Source organism: Bombina bombina, chromosome 4, assembly GCF_027579735.1.
Source record: "Bombina bombina isolate aBomBom1 chromosome 4, aBomBom1.pri, whole genome shotgun sequence".
NCBI lineage: Eukaryota > Metazoa > Chordata > Amphibia > Anura > Bombinatoridae > Bombina > Bombina bombina.
Genome location: NC_069502.1, coordinates 819,988,080 through 820,014,542, shown reverse-complemented (window position 1 = coordinate 820,014,542; position 26,463 = coordinate 819,988,080). Strand labels below are relative to the sequence as shown.

Genomic DNA, 26,463 nt, shown 5'->3' with positions numbered 1-26,463 from the left:
TTTTTATTTTGATAGGGCTATTAGATTAGGAGTAATTCGTTTTTTATTTTTGATAATTTCATTTTTTATTTTGTGTAATTTAGTGTTTATATTTTTTTCTAATTTACATAATTGTATTTTAATAATTTAATTTATTTTATTGTAATGTTAGGTTTTAGTGTAAGGCAGGTTAGGCTTTATTTTACAGGTAACTTTGTATTTATTTTAATTAGGTAGCTAGTAAATAGTTAATAACTATTTACTAACTAGTCTACCTAGTTAAAATAAATACAAACTTACCTGTGAAATAAAAATAAAACCTAAGATAGCTACAATGTAACTATTAGTTATTTTGTAGCTAGCTTAGGTTTTATTTTACATGTAAATATGTATTTAGTTTTAAATAGGAATTATTTAGGTAATAATTGTAAGTTGTATTTAGATTTATTTTAATTATATTTAAGTTAGGGAGTGTTAGGGTTAGACTTAGGGTTACGTTAGGGTTATGCTTAGGGTTAGGTTCAGGGGTTAATATATTTATTTAGTGTTAGTGATGTTGGAGGCCAGAGGTTTAGGGGTTAATAACTTTAGTATAGTGGCGGCAACATTGGGGGTGGCAGATTAGGGGTTAATAACTGTAATGTATGTGGCGGCGATGTTAAGGGTGGCCGATTAGGGGTTAATAAGTGTATTTAGGTGGCGGTGATGTTAGTGGTAGCAGATTAGGGGTTAATAACTATGTATGTGGCGGCGATATCGGGAGCGGCAGATTAGAAGTTAATAGTTTTAGGTGGCGGCGATGTTAAGGGCGGCAGATTAGGGGTTAATAAGTGTATTTAGGTGGCGATGTTAGTGGTAGCAGATTAGGGGTTAATAACTATGTAGGTTGCGGCGATATCGGAAGCGGCAGATTAGGGGTGTTTAGACGTGGTTTTTATGTTAGGGTGTTAGGTTTAAACATAACTTTTTCTTTCCCCATAGACATCAATGGGGCTGCGTTACGGAGCTTTTGTCTCTGAGATTGCAGGTGTTAGGAAATTGTGCACGAGCACGTCAAAGCAGCGCTTGTATTTGGGTGAGGTATGGAGCTCCATATCGTCCACACAAGCCTGCTTTTTTTGAAAACCTGTAATAGCAGCGCTATAGGGAGGTTAAATACCGCCGATCGTTAATTTCCCTATAGCGCTCAAATCTCGTAATCTAGCTGATAGTGATTAATTCTTCTTCCTAAAACTACAACATCATTGAATGTCAAATCCTATATTTCTTATTGTTTTTAGGATTTTATTGTGCTTTCACCCTCATATATATTTTCTTTCATATTGAGAATATTCCTTATACTGACTGTATGTTTACTATTGTTTTATCCATATCTTTTTACAGTAGAAGTTACTTTGTACGTTACTGTTTACGTTTCTAGGGATTATTAAATTTTCAGGATTTCTCCCTATTTTTCTACATTATAGATGTGTTATAAGCATTGTCTGCTTATTTTATATTTTGCCTACTGTACAGTATGGTTTTTTTTTTTTTTTGTAGGGATTCTTATCTTTCTATCCCTATCCTTCTACATATCCTTTGTCTGCCATACATATTAACTGTATGTTTTTAAGATCTGCAGTAGAGAATGTATATTTCTGAAATTGTTATAAGCATTGTTTGCTTATCTTCTTTTTCTTCTACTATGATGATTATCGCGTGTCTTTAGGGATTATTAGCATATTCGTTTTATCCCTTTTTCTCCAACATTGGTGTGTCCGGTCCACGGCGTCATCCATAACTTGTGGGAATATTCTCCTCCCCAACAGGAAATGGCAAAGAGCACAGCAAAAGCTGTCCATATAGTCCCTCCTAGGCTCCGCCCACCCCAGTCATTCTCTTTGCCTGCTGAACGAGCAGCATCTCCACGGAGATGGTGAAGAGTATGTGGTGTTTAGTTGTAGTTTTTTATTCTACTATCAAGAGTTTGTTATTTTAAAATAGTGCTGGTATGTACTATTTACTCTGAAACAGAAAAAGATGAAGAGTTCTGTTTGTGAGAGGAATATGATTTTAGCAGCAGTAACTAAAATCGTTTGCTGTTTCCACATAGGACTGTTGAGATGACATAACTTCAGTTGGGGGAAACAGTTGGCAGACTTTTCTGCTTAAGGTATGACTAGCCATATTTCTAACAAGACTGTGTAATGCTGGAAGGCTGTCATTTTCCCCATCTTGGGGACTGGTAAGCCATTTTCTTAGTCTCAAACAGAATAAAGGGCTTAATATGGGCTATAAAACTGGTAGACACTTTTATGGGCTAGATCGATTGCTTTATTTGGGCATTTTATACAGCTTGAAGTTGAAATTCACACTTTATAACTTTGGGGAACGTTTTTTTACGTCAGGCACTGGTTTAGACGCCTTCCCAGTCAGGAAGGGCCTTCTATGTAGTAGGCAGAGCCTCATTTTCGCGCCATTACTGCGCAGTTATTTTTGAGAGCAGGACATGCAGCTGCATGTGTGTGGGTCTGGAAGTGGTTGAAAAGGTTCCTAGAGGGCTTCATTTGGTATCGTATACCCCCCTGGGTTTGGTAAAGTCGCAGCAAAGGCTGTAGCTGGGACTGTAGAGGGGTTAAAACTGTAAACGGCTCCGTTTTCGTCATTTTAAGGGTTAAAGGTCTGAAATGTGGGGTGCAATGCTTTGAATGCTTTAAGACACTGTGGTGAAAATTTGGTTAAATTTGAACAATTCCTTCATAGTTTTTCACATATTCAGTAAAAAAGTGTGCCCTGTTTAAAATTTAAAGAGACAGTAACGGTTTTGTTTTAAAACGGTTTTTGTATTTTATTGACAAGTTTAAGCCTGTTTAACATGTCTGTGCCTTCAGATAAACTATGTTCTGTATGTATGGAAGCCAATGTGTCTCCCCCTTCAAAATTGTGTGATAATTGTGCCATAGCGTCCAAACAAAGTAAGGACAGTACTGCCACAGATAGTAAAATTGCCCAAGATGATTCATCTGATGAAGGGAGTAGACATAGTTCTACATCATCTCCTTCTGTGTCTACACCAGTTTTGCCACGCAGGAGGCCCCTAATACTTCTAGCGCGCCAATGCTTGTTACTATGCAACAATTGACGGCAGTAATGGATAACTCCATAGCAAATATTTTATCCAAAATGCCTGCATTTCAGAGAAAGCGCGATTGCTCTGTTTTAAACACTGTAGAGCAGGAGGGCGCTGATGATAATTGCTCTGTCATACCCTCACACCAATCTGAAGTGGCCATGAGGGAGGTTTTGTCAGATGGGGAAATTTCTGATTCAGGTAGAATTTCTCAACAGGCAGAACCTGATGTTGTGACATTTAAATTTAAATTGGAGCATCTCCGCGCACTGCTTAAGGAGGTGCTATCTACTCTGGATGATTGTGACAACCTAGTTATTCCAGAAAAATTGTGCAAGATGGACAAGTTCCTAGAGGTTCCGGTGCACCCCAACGCTTTTCCTATACCCAAGCGGGTGGCGGACATAGTGAATAAGGAGTGGGAGAAGCCCGGCATACCTTTTGTCCCCCCTCCTATATTTAAGAAATTATTTCCTATGGTCGACCCCAGAAAGGACTTATGGCAGACAGTCCCTAAGGTCGAGGGGGCAGTTTCTACACTAGCTAAGCGCACTACTATTCCTATCGAGGATAATTGTGCTTTCAAAGATCCTATGGATAAAAAATTGGAGGGTTTGCTTAAAAAGATTTTTGTACAGCAAGGTTACCTCCTACAACCTATTTCGTGCATTATTCCTGTCACTACAGCAGCGTGGTTCTGGTTCGAGGAACTAGAAAAGTCGCTCAGTAGAGAGACTCCGTATGAGGAGGTTATGGACAGAATTCACGCACTTAAGTTAGCTAATTCCTTTATTTTAGATGCCGCTTTGCAGTTAGCTAGATTAGCGGCGAAAAATTCAGGGTTTGCAATTATGGCGCGCAGAGCGCTCTGGCTAAAGTCTTGGTCAGCGGATGTATCTTCCAAGACAAAGTTGCTTAATATCCCTTTCAAGGGTAAAACCCTTTTTGGGCCAGAATTGAAAGAGATTATCTCAGACATCACTGGGGGTAAGGGCCACGCCCTCCCACAAGATAGGCCTTTCAAGGCCAAGAATAAGTCTAATTTTCATTCCTTTCGCAATTTCAGGAACGGACCGGCCTCCAACTCTGCAGCCTCTAGACAAGAGGGTAATGCTTCGCAAACCAAACCAGCTTGGAAACCGATGCAAGGCTGGAACAAGGGTAAGCAGGCTAAGAAGCCTGCTGCTGCTACCAAAACAGCATGAAGGAGTAGCCCCCGATCCGGGACCGGATCTAGTAGGGGGCAGACTCTCTCTCTTCGCTCAGGCTTGGGCAAGAGATGTTCAGGATCCCTGGGCACTAGAAATAGTTTCATAGAGGGTTAAAGTTAATACAAAGATTCTACACTCAGACTCTTAGCTAATCCCGAATGGTGATATAACCTCAAAAACACTATCACCGAAGTTTAGAAGAGAAGAAAAAGTGATTGGGATAGCGCTAAACAGCTGCGAGTCTTATAGAGTGAAATAAATGTATTTGATTTTGGATCGATTTTTATCTGAATATGAGGGTGTCCCTGTTTTGGGTTGTCCAATTTTGGGATTACTATTTTGATATATGAGGATCCCCGGTTTATTTTGATCATATAACCGGGATGATAGAATAATTTCTATATTTTTAAGATAGTCTTATGTCCTATGTTTTTTATATCTCATAGATGTTATTATAAAATATGATGAAAAAAAGAAAGGAGCAAGTGCTTAAAGATATATGTATTTTTATTCCTATACAGATAAGATTCCTATCGTAAATTAGTTAACAGTAAAATCTAACACATAGATGCCGGCATCTAGATTTAAAACATCATTAAAACAGTTTTTTATTTAAAATTTATACTTGTTATATTCTATCAGTATTACTGCTGGTTTTGAACTATAACCGTGGTTTTATGAAAGCGGCTCTAATTGGCAACATTTGATACACAACAAAAAGTTTCTATTCCTTAACATACATGTATCGTATATTTTGTTTGTTACAATTACAATTTTTCGGTGCAGATCTAGTTTTACAATGTATTAGCTAGATAAGTGTGAATACCACGTATTTTTACTTAGACATTGATATTCCAGGTCTACGGTGGTTTGTCACAGTGATAAATGGTAGTAAGTGGATTTATCTGTCATATATACGTGTATAAGCAGATTGTCTCTTATTATAAAAACCTTGGTATATTGTCCATACTCTGGATTTCCTCAGTTAAAGTTGTGACCGGCCGGTCTTTTGGTGAAGTAGTTCCGTGTGTTCTCCCTTGTTTTCTTTTTTTGGTTTAAATCCGGGTCCTTCAGGTATTTCCTGATCCAATTGTGGATTTCTCCTCGTGTCTATATAACCCTTAAGCCAGGTGATTGAGGCTGGAACGGTTACTGGATCCTTGGATAGGAATTACACATATGGAGTCTGTCCCTAGAAAGTGGGATATGGCTTGATGTACCTGTCCTAGCCAGCCCGAACACAGGTAAGGCCTCTCACCTGCTGGGTTCTGTGTTTAGATATCCTGTGACTGTCAGCAATCTCTACGCGTTTCAGCCTGGGGCCTTTATCAAGATGCTTGTGTGCTGTGCAGTCTGGATTTAAATATCGTGTCCATCTTCCTGATTGGATCTTGTTCTTGACCAATCCCTATTGTTTATTTGTTGTTCCTTATTCCTCTCTTTGCGTTGTTAATATAAGGTTATCTAGCCTTTATACATCCTGACCTGTTATTATTATGCTTCAAACTTATTAGTTCATTTGTGAACGCATATAGATTGTTGTGTATCGTTTCTTACGATAAAAGTAAAAATAAAACTAAGAATAAGATAAAGCTAAAGATAAAAACACAGTTCTCAAGCCTATGCTCCACTCTTCATTTTAAGTGTTTTTTTGGGCGGACTTTTATTCCTTATCATCTTATATAGTTTGTTTATTTATATTCCTATGTTTTAAGTGAAAATAAATCATATTGTGGTCTCAATCGTGTATTATTGTGTTCTCGCTTTAATTTGCAAGAGGTAATAGTCCTGATCAGTGTTTTGAAATTTATGTGTCAAGTGTTAGTTTATAAATATTAAACAGAAAACTGCCTGTATTCAGGATCATATATAAACCCTTTTCCTACATAATTGTGAAATACATTTTCTAAAGTGTTTAAATTTTAAAAGTGTGAGTTTTATAAAAAACATTGTTTATCTATGTGTTTAATATCTTAATTCTATTGGTTTTTAGGGGAAAAAATTTCGTGAATAGGTTTACTCCATAATTCTGTGGAATTTTTTCATGTATTAAAGTTTCTTAGTGAGGAATGTGATAAACATTTTTAGAGGACGTTCATTACTTTACCTATGTGTTTAACATGTATCTATATGTTATTTGTGAAAAAAATTTTTAGTGTGTGTGCTTTTAGTGTTTTTTCGTGGACTGTTTTAGTATAATTTAAGCATCTGTAATATCTTTCTTGCCAGTGAGTATAATGTGGTAAAAAGTTATGTTTTTATATACAATGCAGTCTGTGTCTTTTATTATCACAGTTATATTAATGTATTTAGGTCCATTTCCGAATTTAATCCAAATGGGTGTAATGTTTTGAAGTTGAAGATACATTCTGCCTCCTTTTTGAGGAGGAGTGTATTCATATTCCCCCCCCTTATTCCCAGATGTAGTTTTTTGATACCCCAGTATTTGAAATCTTTTAAATTACTGGAATGTTTTTCTTTAAAATGTGAGTACAGTATTGTGTCTGTTGATTCGTGTTCTATTTTTAGAATATGTTCTCGTATTCTATCTTTTATAGTTCTACTTGTTTGTCCAAAATATAGTAGGTTACATGTACATTTTATGCAATAGATGACATTCCTGTCTGTGCATCTTATTAATTGATTTATTTTTAGACAGAAATTTGAATTAGATGATCTTATTTCCTTTCTTTTTTCACTGTATTTACAAGATTTACAGGATATACAGGGGAAGAAGCCTTTTAGTTTATTTCCATTTAGGTCTCCATCAACAGTGTTGTTTCTTTCTCTATACTCACTCGGTGATAATATCATTTTGAGGTTTTTGGCTCGTTTAAAAATTATGTCTGGTTGCTTTCTTACCCTTTTCCCTAAAATTTGATCTTGTTTTATTAGATGCCAATTCCTTTTCAGAATTTTTCTTATTTCAAAGTGTTGGCTACTGTATTCGGTTATAAAAGGTATAAAGAAATCATCAATTTCTCTTTCTTCTTTGTTTTTCTTTATTAATAGAGACTCTCTATCTACTGTTGACACTTCCTGTCTTATCTTTTCTACAGTGTCTTTATTATACCCCTTCTCTATGAATCTAGATGTAAGTATGTCAGATTGAGATTGGTAACTTTCAAGTGTGGAGCAGTTTTTCCTTACTCGTAGATATTGTCCTTTTGGGATATTAGATTTCCACTGTTTGAGGTGGCAACTTTCTGCATGTATATAATTGTTTGCATCTATAGTTTTAAAGTAGTTTTTGGTATTAATTTGGAGGTTATTAATTTCAATTTCAATGTCTAAAAAGTGTATTTTCCATCTACTATATTCATGCGTGAATGTGATACCAAGACTATTGGTATTGAGGTCTATAATAAATGTGTCCAGTAGTTCTGTGTCTCCTTGCCAAATGATAAATATATCGTCAATATATCTGCAATAGAGCACAAGGTTCGCCCCCCCATGGGCCATTATGTATATGTTCATCTTCAAATTGTCCCATGAATAAATTTGCGTAACTGGGGGCGAACCTTGTGCCCATTGCCGTTCCTTTAATCTGTAAATATACCTCATTGTTAAAATAAAAACTATTGTTTTGTAAGATAAAATCTATGCATTCCATGATAAATCTGTTCTGATGTTCAGGTAGTTCCTCATCTTTATCTAAGGTTTTTTTCACAGCTTTTTGTCCTAGTTCATGTGATATATTAGTGTACAAGGAATTCACATCACATGTCACTAGTGTGTAATTTTCTTTCCATGTTATTTCTCTAATTTTATTAATAAAGTGTGTAGAGTCTCTAAGGTATGCTGGTAATTTAGTAACATACTTCTGTAAATAGAAGTCCACGTATTGTGACAGATTTGATGTTAAGCTGTTTATCCCAGAAATGATGGGACATCCTGGTGGTTTCTCTAAATTTTATGCACTTTTGGCAGAAAGTAAAATGTAGGTGTTTTAGGGTATTCTATGGAGAGGAATTCTGATTCTGAATCGTTTATAATCCCTTCATCTTTTGCTTTTTTGAGTATGTTACTTAATTTATCTTTTTGTTTTTTAATGGGATTATATTTTAGTTTCTCATATGTGAGTTTGTCTTGTAATATTCTATTTGATTCCTCTACATAGTATGTCCTATCCATAATGACCAGCCCCCCACCTTTGTCGGCCGGTTTGATTATGATCTCTTTGTTATTCTGAAGTTCTTTTAGTGTTTGAATCTCTTTCCTATTCATATTTCTCTTAATCGGTTTGGTTTGATCTAGGGCCTCTAGTTCTTTTTTTATGTTCTGTTCGAATAATTTAATATGCTCACTTTTGTCCTGAGTGGGATAGAATGAAGATTTTGCTCGTAAGTTGGTGTGTTTGTATTGACTGTTCTCGTTTTTATTCCTGTCTTGTATTGGGTTTTTTAGAAAATACCTTTTTAGTGTGAGTTTGCGAATGTATTGGTTGATGTTAATGAGGGTCTCAAATTTGTTGAGTTTGCATGAGGGGGCAAAGGATAAGCCCTTATTAAGTACTCTTTCTTGATCTTTATTTAGTGGTGTTTTGCTTATGTTAAATATACCAATTTTCTCTTTTTCATTATTTTTGGTTATCTCCTCACTGTTTTGTTTTGGGGTTCCTCTCCCTCTTCTACCTCTAACCTTCTTTTCCCTTGTTGTATTCTTTGGGGTTTTGCTTCCTCTATTAGGTTTCTTGATGTCCCCGCTCTGGCAGGGGTTTCTTCTAAAAAATGTACATTGGAGGGGGTTGTGTTTGCTTTTGTATTGTCTGATTTATTCTTATATTCTCTCCTTGGACTATGTTCTTGTCTTAGTGGCATAAATCTATTATGTGTCGGTAGTCTCCAGTTGTCCTGTCTATTGTATGAATCGTCCCTGTTTGTAGGTCTAAAGTCTCTATCTCTATTCCTAGTGTTCTGATATGGTTCATTGTAATATCTCTCATGATGTTTATCTATGGGATCTTGGTGGTAGTATTCGCTCTCTTTATAATGATAGTTCTGGTAAGGTTCTCTATGTCGGTATTCTTGGTATTGGTCTCTATTCCTATTCCAATTCTGATACGTTCTAGTGTTGTTAAAATTCCTATGGGGTTTTTCCCAATGTGATTTTTCCCAGTTTGAATTTTCCCAGTGTCTATCTGGTTTATTATTAGTTTCATCTCTCCAATTCCTATAATTGTTTCTCCATCCTCTTCCATATGAGTTATTGTCATATTGTTGTACTGTATTGTGTGTCATATGTGAGTTTTTTAGTAAATTTTTCTTATTCGTGTTATTAGTTTTCTTTTTACTAAATATATGTATAGGTTCTTTCCTTGTATTTTCTATTTTTGTATCGCCATTGGTGATTGTGTCACTGATGTTCTCTTGTTCTTCCCATACTGGGTTATTTGTTTGTGTAGTCTCCTCGTCATCTTTTTTATAATCTGCTGAGTCTCTATTAAATTTGGAGTTTTTCTGTGTTACAATATTTTCTTTTAGTTCTGATATTCTTTTAATAATCTCACTTTGTATATTTTTGTCGTCTTCCTTTATTTCCATGTTACCTAATTTGTCTTTAATTACTTCTATCTCCTCTTTAGTTGTATCTAACTGTAATTTCCTTGCTTTAACTATGATATTCATTAAGTTAATTGAGGCTGTTTCTAACACTTCAAACCATTCTTTGGATAGTGTGTCAGGTAATGCAAATGTGCAGTCTTTTTTAAGTCTGAGACCTCTCGGTACCATTTTTAAGTTGATATAATTCTGTATATATTTTATTTCTAGTATATGTTTTATTTCTTTACACATTATGTCTTCTAGGTCAGAATAAATGTTTTCTATGTTTGTGGTCTCTAATGTATTGTACATTCTATTGTTTGTGTTTGTATCTATATTCTGAAGTATTAGGTCTCTGTGGCTAAAAATGTCCATACTTTATATTAGTCTTTAACTATTCTTTAATCACGTATACTTTTTATTTCTTTCGAATTTTTATTTATATTTCTTTAAAAATAGAGACAGATTTCCTTATTCAGTATTTGGAGTGTTAATAATTTTACAGTTTTTAAGTGTTAATAATTTCACAATTTGAAGTGTGTGAGTCGGGTGTGGTAGGTAATGAGTGGATCTTTGTATAAGAGGTTATTGTAGTACTATAGAGGGTTAAAGTTAATACAAAGATTCTACACTCAGACTCTTAGCTAATCCCGAATGGTGATGTAACCTCAAAAACACTATCACCGAAGTTTAGAAGAGAAGAAAAAGTGATTGGGATAGCGCTAAACAGCTGCGAGTCTTATAGAGTGAAATAAATGTATTTGATTTTGGATCGATTTTTATCTGAATATGAGGGTGTCCCTGTTTTGGGTTGTCCAATTTTGGGATTACTATTTTGATATATGAGGATCCCCGGTTTATTTTGATCATATAACCGGGATGATAGAATAATTTCTATATTTTTAAGATAGTCTTATGTCCTATGTTTTTTATATCTCATAGATGTTATTATAAAATATGATGAAAAAAAGAAAGGAGCAAGTGCTTAAAGATATATGTATTTTTATTCCTATACAGATAAGATTCCTATCGTAAATTAGTTAACAGTAAAATCTAACACATAGATGCCGGCATCTAGATTTAAAACATCATTAAAACAGTTTTTTATTTAAAATTTATACTTGTTATATTCTATCAGTATTACTGCTGGTTTTGAACTACAACCGTGGTTTTATGAAAGCGGCTCTAATTGGCAACATTTGATACACAACAAAAAGTTTCTATTCCTTAACATACATGTATCGTATATTTTGTTTGTTACAATTACAATTTTTCGGTGCAGATCTAGTTTTACAATGTATTAGCTAGATAAGTGTGAATACCACGTATTTTTACTTAGACATTGATATTCCAGGTCTACGGTGGTTTGTCACAGTGATAAATGGTAGTAAGTGGATTTATCTGTCATATATACGTGTATAAGCAGATTGTCTCTTATTATAAAAACCTTGGTATATTGTCCATACTCTGGATTTCCTCAGTTAAAGTTGTGACCGGCCGGTCTTTTGGTGAAGTAGTTCCGTGTGTTCTCCCTTGTTTTCTTTTTTTGGTTTAAATCCGGGTCCTTCAGGTATTTCCTGATCCAATTGTGGATTTCTCCTCGTGTCTATATAACCCTTAAGCCAGGTGATTGAGGCTGGAACGGTTACTGGATCCTTGGATAGGAATTACACATATGGAGTCTGTCCCTAGAAAGTGGGATATGGCTCGATGTACCTGTCCTAGCCAGCCCGAACACGGGAAAGGCCTCTCACCTGCTGGGTTCTGTGTTTAGATATCCTGTGACTGTCAGCAATCTCTACGCGTTTCAGCCTGGGGCCTTTATCAAGATGCTTGTGTGCTGTGCAGTCTGGATTTAAATATCGTGTCCATCTTCCTGATTGGATCTTGTTCTTGACCAATCCCTATTGTTTATTTGTTGTTCCTTATTCCTCTCTTTGCGTTGTTAATATAAGGTTATCTAGCCTTTATACATCCTGACCTGTTATTATTATGCTTCAAACTTATTAGTTCATTTGTGAACGCATATAGATTGTTGTGTATCGTTTCTTACGATAAAAGTAAAAATAAAACTAAGAATAAGATAAAGCTAAAGATAAAAACACAGTTCTCAAGCCTATGCTCCACTCTTCATTTTAAGTGTTTTTTTGGGCGGACTTTTATTCCTTATCATCTTATATCGTTTGTTTATTTATATTCCTATGTTTTAAGTGAAAATAAATCATATTGTGGTCTCAATCGTGTATTATTGTGTTCTCGCTTTAATTTGCAAGAGGTAATAGTCCTGATCAGTGTTTTGAAATTTATGTGTCAAGTGTTAGTTTATAAATATTAAACAGAAAACTGCCTGTATTCAGGATCATATATAAACCCTTTTCCTACATAATTGTGAAATAAATTTTCTAAACTGTTTAAATTTTAAAAGTGTGAGTTTTATAAAAAAACATTGTTTATCTATGTGTTTAATATCTTAATTCTATTGGTTTTTAGGGGAAAAAATTTCGTGAATAGGTTTACTCCATAATTCTGTGGAATTTTTTCATGTATTAAAGTTTCTTAGTGAGGAATGTGATAAACATTTTTAGAGGACGTTCATTACTTTACCTATGTGTTTAACATGTATCTATATGTGAGAGGCCTTTCCCGTGTTCGGGCTGGCTAGGACAGGTACATCGAGCCATATCCCACTTTCTAGGGACAGACTCCATATGTGTAATTCCTATCCAAGGATCCAGTAACCGTTCCAGCCTCAATCACCTGGCTTAAGGGTTATATAGACACGAGGAGAAATCCACAATTGGATCAGGAAATACCTGAAGGACCCGGATTTAAACCAAAAAAAGAAAACAAGGGAGAACACACGGAACTACTTCACCAAAAGACCGGCCGGTCACAACTTTAACTGAGGAAATCCAGAGTATGGACAATATACCAAGGTTTTTATAATAAGAGACAATCTGCTTATACACGTATATATGACAGATAAATCCACTTACTACCATTTATCACTGTGACAAACCACCGTAGACCTGGAATATCAATGTCTAAGTAAAAATACGTGGTATTCACACTTATCTAGCTAATACATTGTAAAACTAGATCTGCACCGAAAAATTGTAATTGTAACAAACAAAATATACGATACATGTATGTTAAGGAATAGAAACTTTTTGTTGTGTATCAAATGTTGCCAATTAGAGCCGCTTTCATAAAACCACGGTTATAGTTCAAAACCAGCAGTAATACTGATAGAATATAACAAGTATAAATTTTAAATAAAAAACTGTTTTAATGATGTTTTAAATCTAGATGCCGGCATCTATGTGTTAGATTTTACTGTTAACTAATTTACGATAGGAATCTTATCTGTATAGGAATAAAAATACATATATCTTTAAGCACTTGCTCCTTTCTTTTTTTCATCATATTTTATAATAACATCTATGAGATATAAAAAACATAGGACATAAGACTATCTTAAAAATATAGAAATTATTCTATCATCCCGGTTATATGATCAAAATAAACCGGGGATCCTCATATATCAAAATAGTAATCCCAAAATTGGACAACCCAAAACAGGGACACCCTCATATTCAGATAAAAATCGATCCAAAATCAAATACATTTATTTCACTCTATAAGACTCGCAGCTGTTTAGCGCTATCCCAATCACTAGAAATAGTTTCCCAGGGTTATCTTCTGGAATTCAAGGAACTACCCCCAAGGGGAAGGTTCCACATGTCTCACTTATCTTCAAACCAAATAAAGAGACAGGCATTCTTACATTGTGTAGAAGACCTGTTAAAAATGGGAGTGATACACCCAGTTCCAACTGTGGAACAAGGACTGGGGTTTTACTCAAATCTGTTTGTAGTTCCCAAAAAAGAGGGAACCTTCAGACCAATTCTGGATTTAAAGATTCTAAACAAATTTCTCAGAGTGCCATCGTTCAAAATGGAAACTATTCGAACGATTTTACCTACAATCCAGGAGGGTCAATTTATGACTACCGTGGATCTAAAGGATGCGTATCTACATATTCCTATCCACAAAGATCATCATCAGTTCCTAAGGTTCGCCTTTCTGGACAAACATTACCAGTTTGTGGCTCTCCCATTCGGGCTAGCCACTGCTCCAAGGATTTTCACAAAGGTGCTCGGGTCCCTTCTAGCGGTTCTAAGACCAAGGGGCATTGCAGTGGCACCTTACTTGGACGACATTCTGATACAAGCGTCGTCTCTTTCAAAAGCAAAGGCTCACACAGACATCATTCTGGCCTTTCTCAGATCTCACGGGTGGAAGGTGAACATAGAAAAAAGTTCCCTGTTTCCGTCGACAAGAGTTCCTTTCTTGGGGACAATAATAGATTCTTTAGAAATGAAGATTTTCCTGACAGATGTCAGAAAGTCAAAACTTCTAAACGCTTGTCAAGTTCTTCACTCTGTTCCACGACCTTCCATAGCTCAGTGCATGGAAGTAGTAGGGTTGATGGTTGCAGCAATGGACATAGTTCCTTTTGCGCAAATTCATCTAAGACCATTACAACTGTGCATGCTGAAACAGTGGAATGGGGACTATACAGACTTGTCTCCAGTGATTCAAGTAGATCAGAAGACCAGGGACTCACTCCGTTGGTGGCTAACCCAGGATCACCTGTCCCAGGGAATGAGCTTCCGCAGACCAGAGTGGGTCATCGTCACGACCGACGCCAGTCTAGTGGGCTGGGGCGCGGTCTGGGACTCCCTGAAAGCTCAGGGTCTATGGTCTCGGGAAGAGTCTCTTCTCCCGATAAACATTCTGGAACTGAGAGCGATATTCAATACTCTCAGGGCTTGGCCTCAACTAGCAAAGGCCAGATTCATAAGATTCCAATCAGACAACATGACGACTGTTGCTTACATCAACCATCAGGGGGGTACAAGGAGTTCCCTGGCGATGAGAGAAGTGACCAAAATCATAAAATGGCCGGAGGATCACTCCTGCCACCTATCTGCGATCCACATCCCAGGAGTGGAAAACTGGGAGGCGGATTATCTGAGTCGTCAGACATTCCATCCGGGGGAGTGGGAACTCCACCCGGAGATATTTGCCCAGTTGACTCAATTATGGGGCATTCCAGACATGGATCTGATGGCGTCTCGTCAGAACTGCAAGGTTCCTTGCTACGGGTCCAGATCCAGGAATCCCAAGGCGACTCTAGTGGATGCATTAGTAGCGCCTTGGGCCTTCAACCTAGCTTATGTGTTTCCACCGTTTCCTCTCATTCCCAGGCTGGTAGCCAGGATCAAACAGGAGAGGGCCTCGGTGATCTTGATAGCTCCTGCGTGGCCACGCAGGACTTGGTATGCAGACCTGGTGAATATGTCATCGGCTCCACCATGGAAGCTACCTTTGAGACAGGATCTTCTAGTACAGGGTCCATTCGAACATCCAAATCTAGTTTCTCTCCAGCTGACGGCTTGGAAATTGAACGCTTGATTTTATCTAAGCGTGGGTTTTCGGATTCTGTGATAGATACTCTGGTACAAACCAGAAAACCTGTAACTAGAAAAATTTACCATAAAATATGGAAAAGATATATCTGCTGGTGTGAATCCAAGGGATTCTCATGGAGTAAGATCAAAATTCCTAGAATCCTTTCTTTTCTTCAAGAAGGTTTGGATAAGGGATTATCAGCGAATTCTCTAAAGGGACAGATTTCTGCTTTATCTGTCTTGTTACACAAACGACTGGCAGCTGTGCCAGATGTTCAAGTTTTTGTTCAGGCTTTGGTCAGGATCAAGCCTGTTTACAGACCCTTGACTCCTCCCTGGAGTCTGAATTTAGTTCTTTCAGTTCTTCAAGGGGTTCCGTTTGAACCTCTACATTCCATAGATATCAAGATGTTATCTTGGAAAGTTCTGTTTTTGGTTGCTATTTCTTCTGCTAGAAGAGTTTCTGAGTTATCTGCTCTGCAGTGTAATCCGCCCTATCTGGTGTTCCATTCAGATAAGGTTGTGTTGCGTACTAAACCTGGTTTCCTTCCAAAGGTTGTTTCCAACAAGAATATTAACCAGGAAATAGTTGTGCCTTCTTTGTGTCCGAATCCAGTTTCAAAGAAGGAACGTTTGTTACACAATTTAGATGTAGTTCGTGCTTTAAAGTTCTATTTAGAAGCAACAAAAGATTTCAGACAAACGTCTTCTCTGTTTGTCGTTTATTCTGGCAAGAGGAGAGGTCAAAAAGCTACTGCTACCTCTCTTTCCTTTTGGCTGAAAAGCATCATCCGATTGGCTTATGAGACTGCCGGACGGCAGCCTCCCGGAACGCATCACAGCTCACTCTACTAGGGCTGTGGCTTCCACATGGGCCTTCAAGAACGAGGCTTCTGTTGATCAGATATGTAAGGCAGCGACTTGGTCTTCCCTGCACACTTTTGCCAAATTCTACAAATTTGATACTTTTGCTTCTTCGGAGGCTATTTTTGGGAGAAAGGTTTTGCAAGCCGTGGTGCCTTCCGTTTAGGTAACCTGATTGGCTCCCTCCCTTCATCCGTGTCCTAAAGCTTTGGTATTGGTTCCCACAAGTTATGGATGATGCCGTGGACCGGACACACCAATGTTGGAGAAAACAGAATTTATGCTTACCTGATAAATTACTTTCTCCAACGGTGTGTCCGGTCCACGGCCCGCCCTGGTTTTTTAATCAGGTTTGATGAATTTCTTTCTTTAACTACAGTCACCACGGCACCCTATGGTTTCTCCTGTTTTTCTCCTGTCCGTCGGTCGAATGACTGGGGTGGGCGGAGCCTAGGAGGGACTATATGGACAGCTTTTGCTGTGCTCTTTGCTATTTCCTGTTGGGGAGGAGAATATTCCCACAAGTTATGGATGACGCCGTGGACCGGACACACCGTTGGAGAAAGTAATTTATCAGGTAAGCATAAATTCTGTTTTTCTGTTGTAGCAGTAGGTAGTTGATATCGTTATAAGCCTTATGTCTGATTCTCGTATTCTTTTCTACTGTACATTTTTACCCCTATCCTTTATAGTAGAAGTATATTTTGATATGTTATATGTTTATCTTACATTACATTTCTTATACGGTACATATTAAATAACATTTTTGCATTTCATTTTTTGAATATCGTTATAAGCACTATTTCTGCTTATCTTTTTTCTGCTGTTCTTATTATTGTGGACCTTTAGGGATTTTTTAACGTTTGCATGTTTAGCCCTATCTCTTTATAATAGAAGTATTAGAGCTCTGCAGTTAGCTCAGAAGAATTGGGCACAGTCAGAAAGTCTGGGAGGCCCAGGTTCAGTCCTGAGCATGCCCAGACAGTTTCATACATCCGATCTGACCTATTTTAAATAATATAGATCTTTTTTCCCCTATAGGGAGCTGATGTTACTTCTTATTGTTGGGCAATTTTTCTTATTATCTCTTATGGGGATAATTTTTATGTTGCCATTAGTTTTCATCTTTGCTGCTATTTTGTGTTTTTGCTGACAGCATGTAGTCATAGTGTTTTCAGCAACCTGCCTATTTTGTTCTAGTTGCTGAAGTGTTTATTTAATACCCCTACTTTGGGTCTACTTAGTAGCCAAGAGGTAATCCTCTGCGGTTTTATCCTTCAGTTCTGGATCAAGATCCAGCCAATGTAGCCTAGTGGGTAGCTGAGCTGCCTCAGAAGTCAGGTTGCGAATTTAAGTCCAGCTGTTGCTGCATGGTCTTCTTTTATCCTTTTTAGGCTATTTCAAGATGGACAAGAGTATGTATTATTATTGTAGCTGTAACTCTCTATGATTTCTCGTAGGGTTATTTCAGGCACAGACAGAGCAAACTGGTCTCTGAACCTGGAGTCCCAGGTTCAATACCAGGCAGGGCCCAACCAGGGGGTCACCAGCAACGTCCCCGCCATGCAGTTTGCATTTAAACCTTTTCTCTTCAGGTCTACTTGGACTTGGGGAGCAGTTTTCTTTCCCTGATCTGTGAACCACTCGAACCTTCTCAGAGGATTGTCCTAGACAACCTGACATGTCTCTCTCAGTTCTGTTGGATTGCTTAGGACCTTTGGTCCCAAGGCATATGCCTCTCGTTACCGTTCTGGTATATTGTTTATTCAGTTTCCAGCCTTCCGGCTGGGGAACCATTAAGGGCCTGATAGTCTGGCCCGACTGAGTTCAGTCCGGTTTATCTGATTTCAACCGGACAACTTTCTTTGATGGTTTTTATCAACCATCAGGGAGGAACATGGAGTTCCTTAGCGATGAGGTTGTTGTTTCTCCCAGGGGAGTGGGCATCTCATCCAGAGGTAATTTCTATAATATCCTCTGGTGGGGGGCTCCAGAGGCTCCAGTGATTATTATTGCTTCAGGTTGGCTTCGCAAGATTTGGTTTGCGGAACTGAACGATGTCCTCTATCCTGAGGACAGACCTTCTTCTTTAAGGTCTTTTTTTACGCCCAATTTTAGATTCTCTGACACTTAATGGAGTTTGAATGCCTAGTTTTGTCTAACTAATGTTTCCTGGCGTAGGGTGGGAGTACCCTTTATTTTGTCATTTTCTCCAGGACTGTCTGGAGAAGAGTTTGCCAGCTAGTTCTCCCGATAGATCAGATTTCTGTCCTTTCTGTTCTGTTATATTATCGTTTGACTGACTTTCAGACGTTTGGTTCTTGTCCAGGTCCTGGTCAGGATCAGGTCTGTGTTAAATCCTGTAGCTCCTCTTGAAGTTTTAATCTTGTTCTCAAATTTGCAGTAGGCTCAGTTTGAGTCTATGCATTCTGTTCTTAGGTTATTTTGTTAGCTTCTTCTGCCCTTCTTGTGTTTTTTTGCAGAAGTATGGGCCTGAAGGCCATGTCCTCTTCTCTTTTCATTTTGGTTCAGGATTGTCTCTCGGTCGGCCTATGTGTTGGTTGGACAACTACCTCCTGAGCCTTTATAGACAAGTTTTCTGTGGAGCAGTTTTGCAAGGCGGCCACTTGGTCCTTGTTACATATTTTTTCAAATTTTTTCATGTTGTTTTTGCTTCAACTGAGGTTTCCTTTGGGGGAAAGATTCTCTAGCGGTGGTGCCTTCTGTTTAGGTCCGCCTGTCTTGTTCTCCCTCCCTTTTCATTCTGTGTCCTCTAGCTTGGGTATTGGTTCCCACTAGTAATTAGAATGCATTCATGGACTTTCCATGCTATTGGAAAGAAAACAAAATGTATGCTTACCTGATAAATTATTTTCTTTCCTGGCATGGAGAGTTCACAACCCGCCCTTATTTAAATTTTAAGATGGCCTTTGTCATTTTCTAAACTTCAGGTACCTCCTATACCATTTGTGTCCTCTTCCGTATTCCTTCGGCTGAATGACTGGGTGATTGTGGGAAGTGAGGATACTTAAAGCTTTGCTGAGGTGTTCTTTACCTTCTCCTGGTGGCCAGAAATTGAATTCCCACTTGTAATTAGAATGGATTTGTGGACTCTCCATGCCAGGAAAGAAAATAATTTATCAGGTAAACATAAATTTTGTTTTTGACAATTCTGCTTTTATTGTGAATTCAGTCATTTTGGCCATTAATCAATGTCTTAATATAGGAATAAAATGGCAACTGGTACTTTGCAATATAATTCTCCTTTTAAATCAATGACTGTAGTAGATCATTTCTTTAATCTACAGATTATTATGTGTACATTTAAGTTCTGAAGTATGTGTTGGGTGTATATGCTTCATACTCAAACATTTAAATTTCCCATGTTTTTTAAATATTCAACATAACATCTTAATTTTCAAATCTAAAAAAAATAGATTTTGATATTATTGATCATTTTCAATATCCCCTAAATATAAAGTGTAAGGAAATGTATAACGTACCCATTACTGTGTTAAATATTAGTTGCTTTTTGGGGTGAAATGAAGTCCTAAACAATGATATATATTGTCTGCAATAAATGTTCTGACAGATGACATTAATACTGACGTAGATGTTAAAACAGAAGATCTGAGTGTAACGTGTCAGCTGGAAGCTCCAATGCAGGAAATGTGTGACAGTGACAATGAAGGTAAGTGCACGTGTGTGACGTGTCTTCTGTTTATTGGGTATTGCCTGGTTTTTATAGCTTATTGTCTGTAAGTATTGTACATTATATCACCAGTCAGAGTATCACCTCAATCACACACTGAGTGTCACAGTATAATATAGCCTGATACTCACTGACTGTTGTCACATTTGTAGTATTTAGTTAAATCAGTCCTGATCATATAATGACATCAGCAGGAAGACCCTATACAGCTGCTGATATTTATATCTGCCAGAGTATAATCATTGTGTGATCTAATCAGCTGCAGATGCACAGGTAGAACTTTGTAGGAGCATAAAATAAATCTCACAGCTTTATGTAATCTTTAAAGCGGCTTGTAATATACCTTTAACACCATTCTTCCAGCTATGATGTCACATTGCACATTTAACCCCCCCTAGCCTGAATATCCTTGCTTGACAAGCTAAATGCATGCAGGCTTCACTTGTGTGCTCTGCAAAACATTCTGAGACTCTGCTTGCTGAGTTCTTACCTCTCTCTTCAGATTATTCCTGACCTGTCCTTTCAGTTTTCAACAAGATTTGCTAAACCTCTCCTGGTTCTGGCTGCTAGATAGATAAATCCGTAAGCAAAGCAAGAGGTTTTACTTCCACTGCGGTAACAAACAGCAGGACCCCTGTTCAGTGAGGATTCTGGGGAAACTTGCTACTCTGTGTGGCACCTCCTACTCCAGCCTCTCCACCTGCAGTGTGTTTTCCTATTAGTAACTATAGAGCCAGTGTGTAAAGCATCTAAGGAGCTGTGTTTTCTAACCTCTTACAACTGAACAAGTTTCCTTTCCCATTTTCTGGAACTGCTGAAGTTGATCTTTCCTCCTGCTGCACCTGTACAAAGACAGATCTGCTCTCCTCTAACCCCCACGGGTAACTCACCAATTCATAAACCTGAATCCCTGCTGGCAGTACTTACAGACATTCCTGCTGTGAATACTCAGCCTGTATCACGCTGTGTTGTTTTCCTTCACACTGCAATGTAGTTCACAAAAAAAGAGGGACACTGCCACCATTTGGTGGGAAATCTAAATTTTAACCTTAATAATTCTGCATTGAAGATACTATTCCCTTTCTGATACAAAGTATCTACCGTGGAAGCTTAAAGTTGTATCTGTCAATTTACACTGTGCCACACTCCCACAGTGACTATTTCTGAGAAATTCTGCAGCTGAGATCTATAACCAGTCTTTCACCTTGCATAAAAAGGAGTTATCACACCACTCATCTGTATATTGTGAGTTAAAGGGACATTGTATTTAAACCTTCTATCATACCTGTGAAAGACCAGCAGAGAAGCATGTTCGTATTTTTTGAAGTGGAAATTTTTATAGGCATATTTTATTTTGCTAGCAAGCTAAAGCATTAAATATTGAACTAACCAAACCGATGCAGAGAGCACAATACACCTATTCAAAAAGGCAATATTAGTAATAATTACTGTGGTGACAAGTGGCAGCAGCAGTGAACATGGAAATTGTAGAAGCGTGCAATAGTGTATCCAATTAAATTGCGTATACTAATAAGCTGTACATGTTGACACACAGATGTAGATGCAGAGATTTGGCCTGTGGGTGAACATTTTATTTTTTAGATATATTTATTAAGAAAGACCATGAACCTCTCTGCAATATTGTTTGTTTGTATAAAGTAATCCGGTTTTGACTGTGTGCACTTATGTAATGTCTGTGCATGTTCCCAGATACATATTTGTTTTGTATTGTTCCCATTTCTGGTATAGGGTCTGTTGGAATACTAATGCTGTACTGTTCACATGTCTGGTATAGGGTCTGTTGGAATACTAGTGCTATATTGTCCCCAGGTAAGGTATAGGGTTGTTGGAATACTAGTGCTGTATTGTCCCATGTCAGGTATAGGAGCTGTTGGAATACTAGTGCTCTATTATTCCCATTTCAGGTATAGAGCCTGTTGGAATACTAGTGCTGTATTATCCCCATCTCAGGTATAGAGGCTGTTAGAATACTACTGCTGTATTGTCCCCATGTCAGGTATAGGAGCTGTTGGATTACTAGTGCGGTATTATCCCCATCTCAGGTATAGAGGTTTTTGGAATACTAGGGCTATATTGTTTCCATGTCAGATACAGGGGCTGTTGAAAAAATAAAGCTGTACTGTCCCCATGTCAGTATAGGTGCTCAGTGTTCTGCACAGAAAATATTGCCAGCCGGGTAGCATTATAAAGTATTTGGGTGGCATTATGAAGTAGCTGGGTTGGGGCAGTGTAATATTTTATCTAGTTTCTCTCCAGCTGACGGCTTGGAAATTGAACGCTTGATTTTATCTAAGCGTGGGTTTTCGGATTCTGTGATAGATACTCTGGTACAAACCAGAAAACCTGTAACTAGAAAAATTTACCATAAAATATGGAAAAGATATATCTGCTGGTGTGAATCCAAGGGATTCTCATGGAGTAAGATCAAAATTCCTAGAATCCTTTCTTTTCTTCAAGAAGGTTTGGATAAGGGATTATCAGCGAATTCTCTAAAGGGACAGATTTCTGCTTTATCTGTCTTGTTACACAAACGACTGGCAGCTGTGCCAGATGTTCAAGTTTTTGTTCAGGCTTTGGTCAGGATCAAGCCTGTTTACAGACCCTTGACTCCTCCCTGGAGTCTGAATTTAGTTCTTTCAGTTCTTCAAGGGGTTCCGTTTGAACCTCTACATTCCATAGATATCAAGATGTTATCTTGGAAAGTTCTGTTTTTGGTTGCTATTTCTTCTGCTAGAAGAGTTTCTGAGTTATCTGCTCTGCAGTGTAATCCGCCCTATCTGGTGTTCCATTCAGATAAGGTTGTGTTGCGTACTAAACCTGGTTTCCTTCCAAAGGTTGTTTCCAACAAGAATATTAACCAGGAAATAGTTGTGCCTTCTTTGTGTCCGAATCCAGTTTCAAAGAAGGAACGTTTGTTACACAATTTAGATGTAGTTCGTGCTTTAAAGTTCTATTTAGAAGCAACAAAAGATTTCAGACAAACGTCTTCTCTGTTTGTCGTTTATTCTGGCAAGAGGAGAGGTCAAAAAGCTACTGCTACCTCTCTTTCCTTTTGGCTGAAAAGCATCATCCGATTGGCTTATGAGACTGCCGGACGGCAGCCTCCCGGAACGCATCACAGCTCACTCTACTAGGGCTGTGGCTTCCACATGGGCCTTCAAGAACGAGGCTTCTGTTGATCAGATATGTAAGGCAGCGACTTGGTCTTCCCTGCACACTTTTGCCAAATTCTACAAATTTGATACTTTTGCTTCTTCGGAGGCTATTTTTGGGAGAAAGGTTTTGCAAGCCGTGGTGCCTTCCGTTTAGGTAACCTGATTGGCTCCCTCCCTTCATCCGTGTCCTAAAGCTTTGGTATTGGTTCCCACAAGTTATGGATGATGCCGTGGACCGGACACACCAATGTTGGAGAAAACAGAATTTATGCTTACCTGATAAATTACTTTCTCCAACGGTGTGTCCGGTCCACGGCCCGCCCTGGTTTTTTAATCAGGTTTGATGAATTTCTTTCTTTAACTACAGTCACCACGGCACCCTATGGTTTCTCCTGTTTTTCTCCTGTCCGTCGGTCGAATGACTGGGGTGGGCGGAGCCTAGGAGGGACTATATGGACAGCTTTTGCTGTGCTCTTTGCTATTTCCTGTTGGGGAGGAGAATATTCCCACAAGTTATGGATGACGCCGTGGACCGGACACACCGTTGGAGAAAGTAATTTATCAGGTAAGCATAAATTCTGTTTTTCTGTTGTAGCAGTAGGTAGTTGATATCGTTATAAGCCTTATGTCTGATTCTCGTATTCTTTTCTACTGTACATTTTTACCCCTATCCTTTATAGTAGAAGTATATTTTGATATGTTATATGTTTATCTTACATTACATTTCTTATACGGTACATATTAAATAACATTTTTGCATTTCATTTTTTGAATATCGTTATAAGCACTATTTCTGCTTATCTTTTTTCTGCTGTTCTTATTATTGTGGACCTTTAGGGATTTTTTAACGTTTGCATGTTTAGCCCTATCTCTTTATAATAGAAGTATTAGAGCTCTGCAGTTAGCTCAGAAGAATTGGGCACAGTCAGAAAGTCTGGGAGGCCCAGGTTCAGTCCTGAGCATGCCCAGACAGTTTCATACATCCGATCTGACCTATTTTAAATAATATAGATCTTTTTTCCCCTATAGGGAGCTGATGTTACTTCTTATTGTTGGGCAATTTTTCTTATTATCTCTTATGGGGATAATTTTTATGTTGCCATTAGTTTTCATCTTTGCTGCTATTTTGTGTTTTTGCTGACAGCATGTAGTCATAGTGTTTTCAGCAACCTGCCTATTTTGTTCTAGTTGCTGAAGTGTTTATTTAATACCCCTACTTTGGGTCTACTTAGTAGCCAAGAGGTAATCCTCTGCGGTTTTATCCTTCAGTTCTGGATCAAGATCCAGCCAATGTAGCCTAGTGGGTAGCTGAGCTGCCTCAGAAGTCAGGTTGCGAATTTAAGTCCAGCTGTTGCTGCATGGTCTTCTTTTATCCTTTTTAGGCTATTTCAAGATGGACAAGAGTATGTATTATTATTGTAGCTGTAACTCTCTATGATTTCTCGTAGGGTTATTTCAGGCACAGACAGAGCAAACTGGTCTCTGAACCTGGAGTCCCAGGTTCAATACCAGGCAGGGCCCAACCAGGGGGTCACCAGCAACGTCCCCGCCATGCAGTTTGCATTTAAACCTTTTCTCTTCAGGTCTACTTGGACTTGGGGAGCAGTTTTCTTTCCCTGATCTGTGAACCACTCGAACCTTCTCAGAGGATTGTCCTAGACAACCTGACATGTCTCTCTCAGTTCTGTTGGATTGCTTAGGACCTTTGGTCCCAAGGCATATGCCTCTCGTTACCGTTCTGGTATATTGTTTATTCAGTTTCCAGCCTTCCGGCTGGGGAACCATTAAGGGCCTGATAGTCTGGCCCGACTGAGTTCAGTCCGGTTTATCTGATTTCAACCGGACAACTTTCTTTGATGGTTTTTATCAACCATCAGGGAGGAACATGGAGTTCCTTAGCGATGAGGTTGTTGTTTCTCCCAGGGGAGTGGGCATCTCATCCAGAGGTAATTTCTATAATATCCTCTGGTGGGGGGCTCCAGAGGCTCCAGTGATTATTATTGCTTCAGGTTGGCTTTGCAAGATTTGGTTTGCGGAACTGAACGATGTCCTCTATCCTGAGGACAGACCTTCTTCTTTAAGGTCTTTTTTTACGCCCAATTTTAGATTCTCTGACACTTAATGGAGTTTGAATGCCTAGTTTTGTCTAACTAATGTTTCCTGGCGTAGGGTGGGAGTACCCTTTATTTTGTCATTTTCTCCAGGACTGTCTGGAGAAGAGTTTGCCAGCTAGTTCTCCCGATAGATCAGATTTCTGTCCTTTCTGTTCTGTTATATTATCGTTTGACTGACTTTCAGACGTTTGGTTCTTGTCCAGGTCCTGGTCAGGATCAGGTCTGTGTTAAATCCTGTAGCTCCTCTTGAAGTTTTAATCTTGTTCTCAAATTTGCAGTAGGCTCAGTTTGAGTCTATGCATTCTGTTCTTAGGTTATTTTGTTAGCTTCTTCTGCCCTTCTTGTGTTTTTTTGCAGAAGTATGGGCCTGAAGGCCATGTCCTCTTCTCTTTTCATTTTGGTTCAGGATTGTCTCTCGGTCGGCCTATGTGTTGGTTGGACAACTACCTCCTGAGCCTTTATAGACAAGTTTTCTGTGGAGCAGTTTTGCAAGGCGGCCACTTGGTCCTTGTTACATATTTTTTCAAATTTTTTCATGTTGTTTTTGCTTCAACTGAGGTTTCCTTTGGGGGAAAGATTCTCTAGCGGTGGTGCCTTCTGTTTAGGTCCGCCTGTCTTGTTCTCCCTCCCTTTTCATTCTGTGTCCTCTAGCTTGGGTATTGGTTCCCACTAGTAATTAGAATGCATTCATGGACTTTCCATGCTATTGGAAAGAAAACAAAATGTATGCTTACCTGATAAATTATTTTCTTTCCTGGCATGGAGAGTTCACAACCCGCCCTTATTTAAATTTTAAGATGGCCTTTGTCATTTTCTAAACTTCAGGTACCTCCTATACCATTTGTGTCCTCTTCCGTATTCCTTCGGCTGAATGACTGGGTGATTGTGGGAAGTGAGGATACTTAAAGCTTTGCTGAGGTGTTCTTTACCTTCTCCTGGTGGCCAGAAATTGAATTCCCACTTGTAATTAGAATGGATTTGTGGACTCTCCATGCCAGGAAAGAAAATAATTTATCAGGTAAACATAAATTTTGTTTTTGACAATTCTGCTTTTATTGTGAATTCAGTCATTTTGGCCATTAATCAATGTCTTAATATAGGAATAAAATGGCAACTGGTACTTTGCAATATAATTCTCCTTTTAAATCAATGACTGTAGTAGATCATTTCTTTAATCTACAGATTATTATGTGTACATTTAAGTTCTGAAGTATGTGTTGGGTGTATATGCTTCATACTCAAACATTTAAATTTCCCATGTTTTTTAAATATTCAACA

The 26,463-nt window shown here is 38.2% G+C and overlaps 1 protein-coding gene across 1 annotated transcript in view; it reads left to right on the top strand.

Moving 5' to 3' along the window:
* The window catches only part of LOC128657908 (zinc finger protein 484-like), a 437,171-nt gene that overhangs the window by 23,946 nt on the left and 386,762 nt on the right, over nt 1-26,463 (top strand). Inside the window, exon 3 of the mRNA XM_053712335.1 lies at nt 19,776-19,874. Coding sequence (XP_053568310.1) covers nt 19,776-19,874 — 99 coding nt within the window. The remainder of the gene's footprint in view (nt 1-19,775; nt 19,875-26,463) is intronic.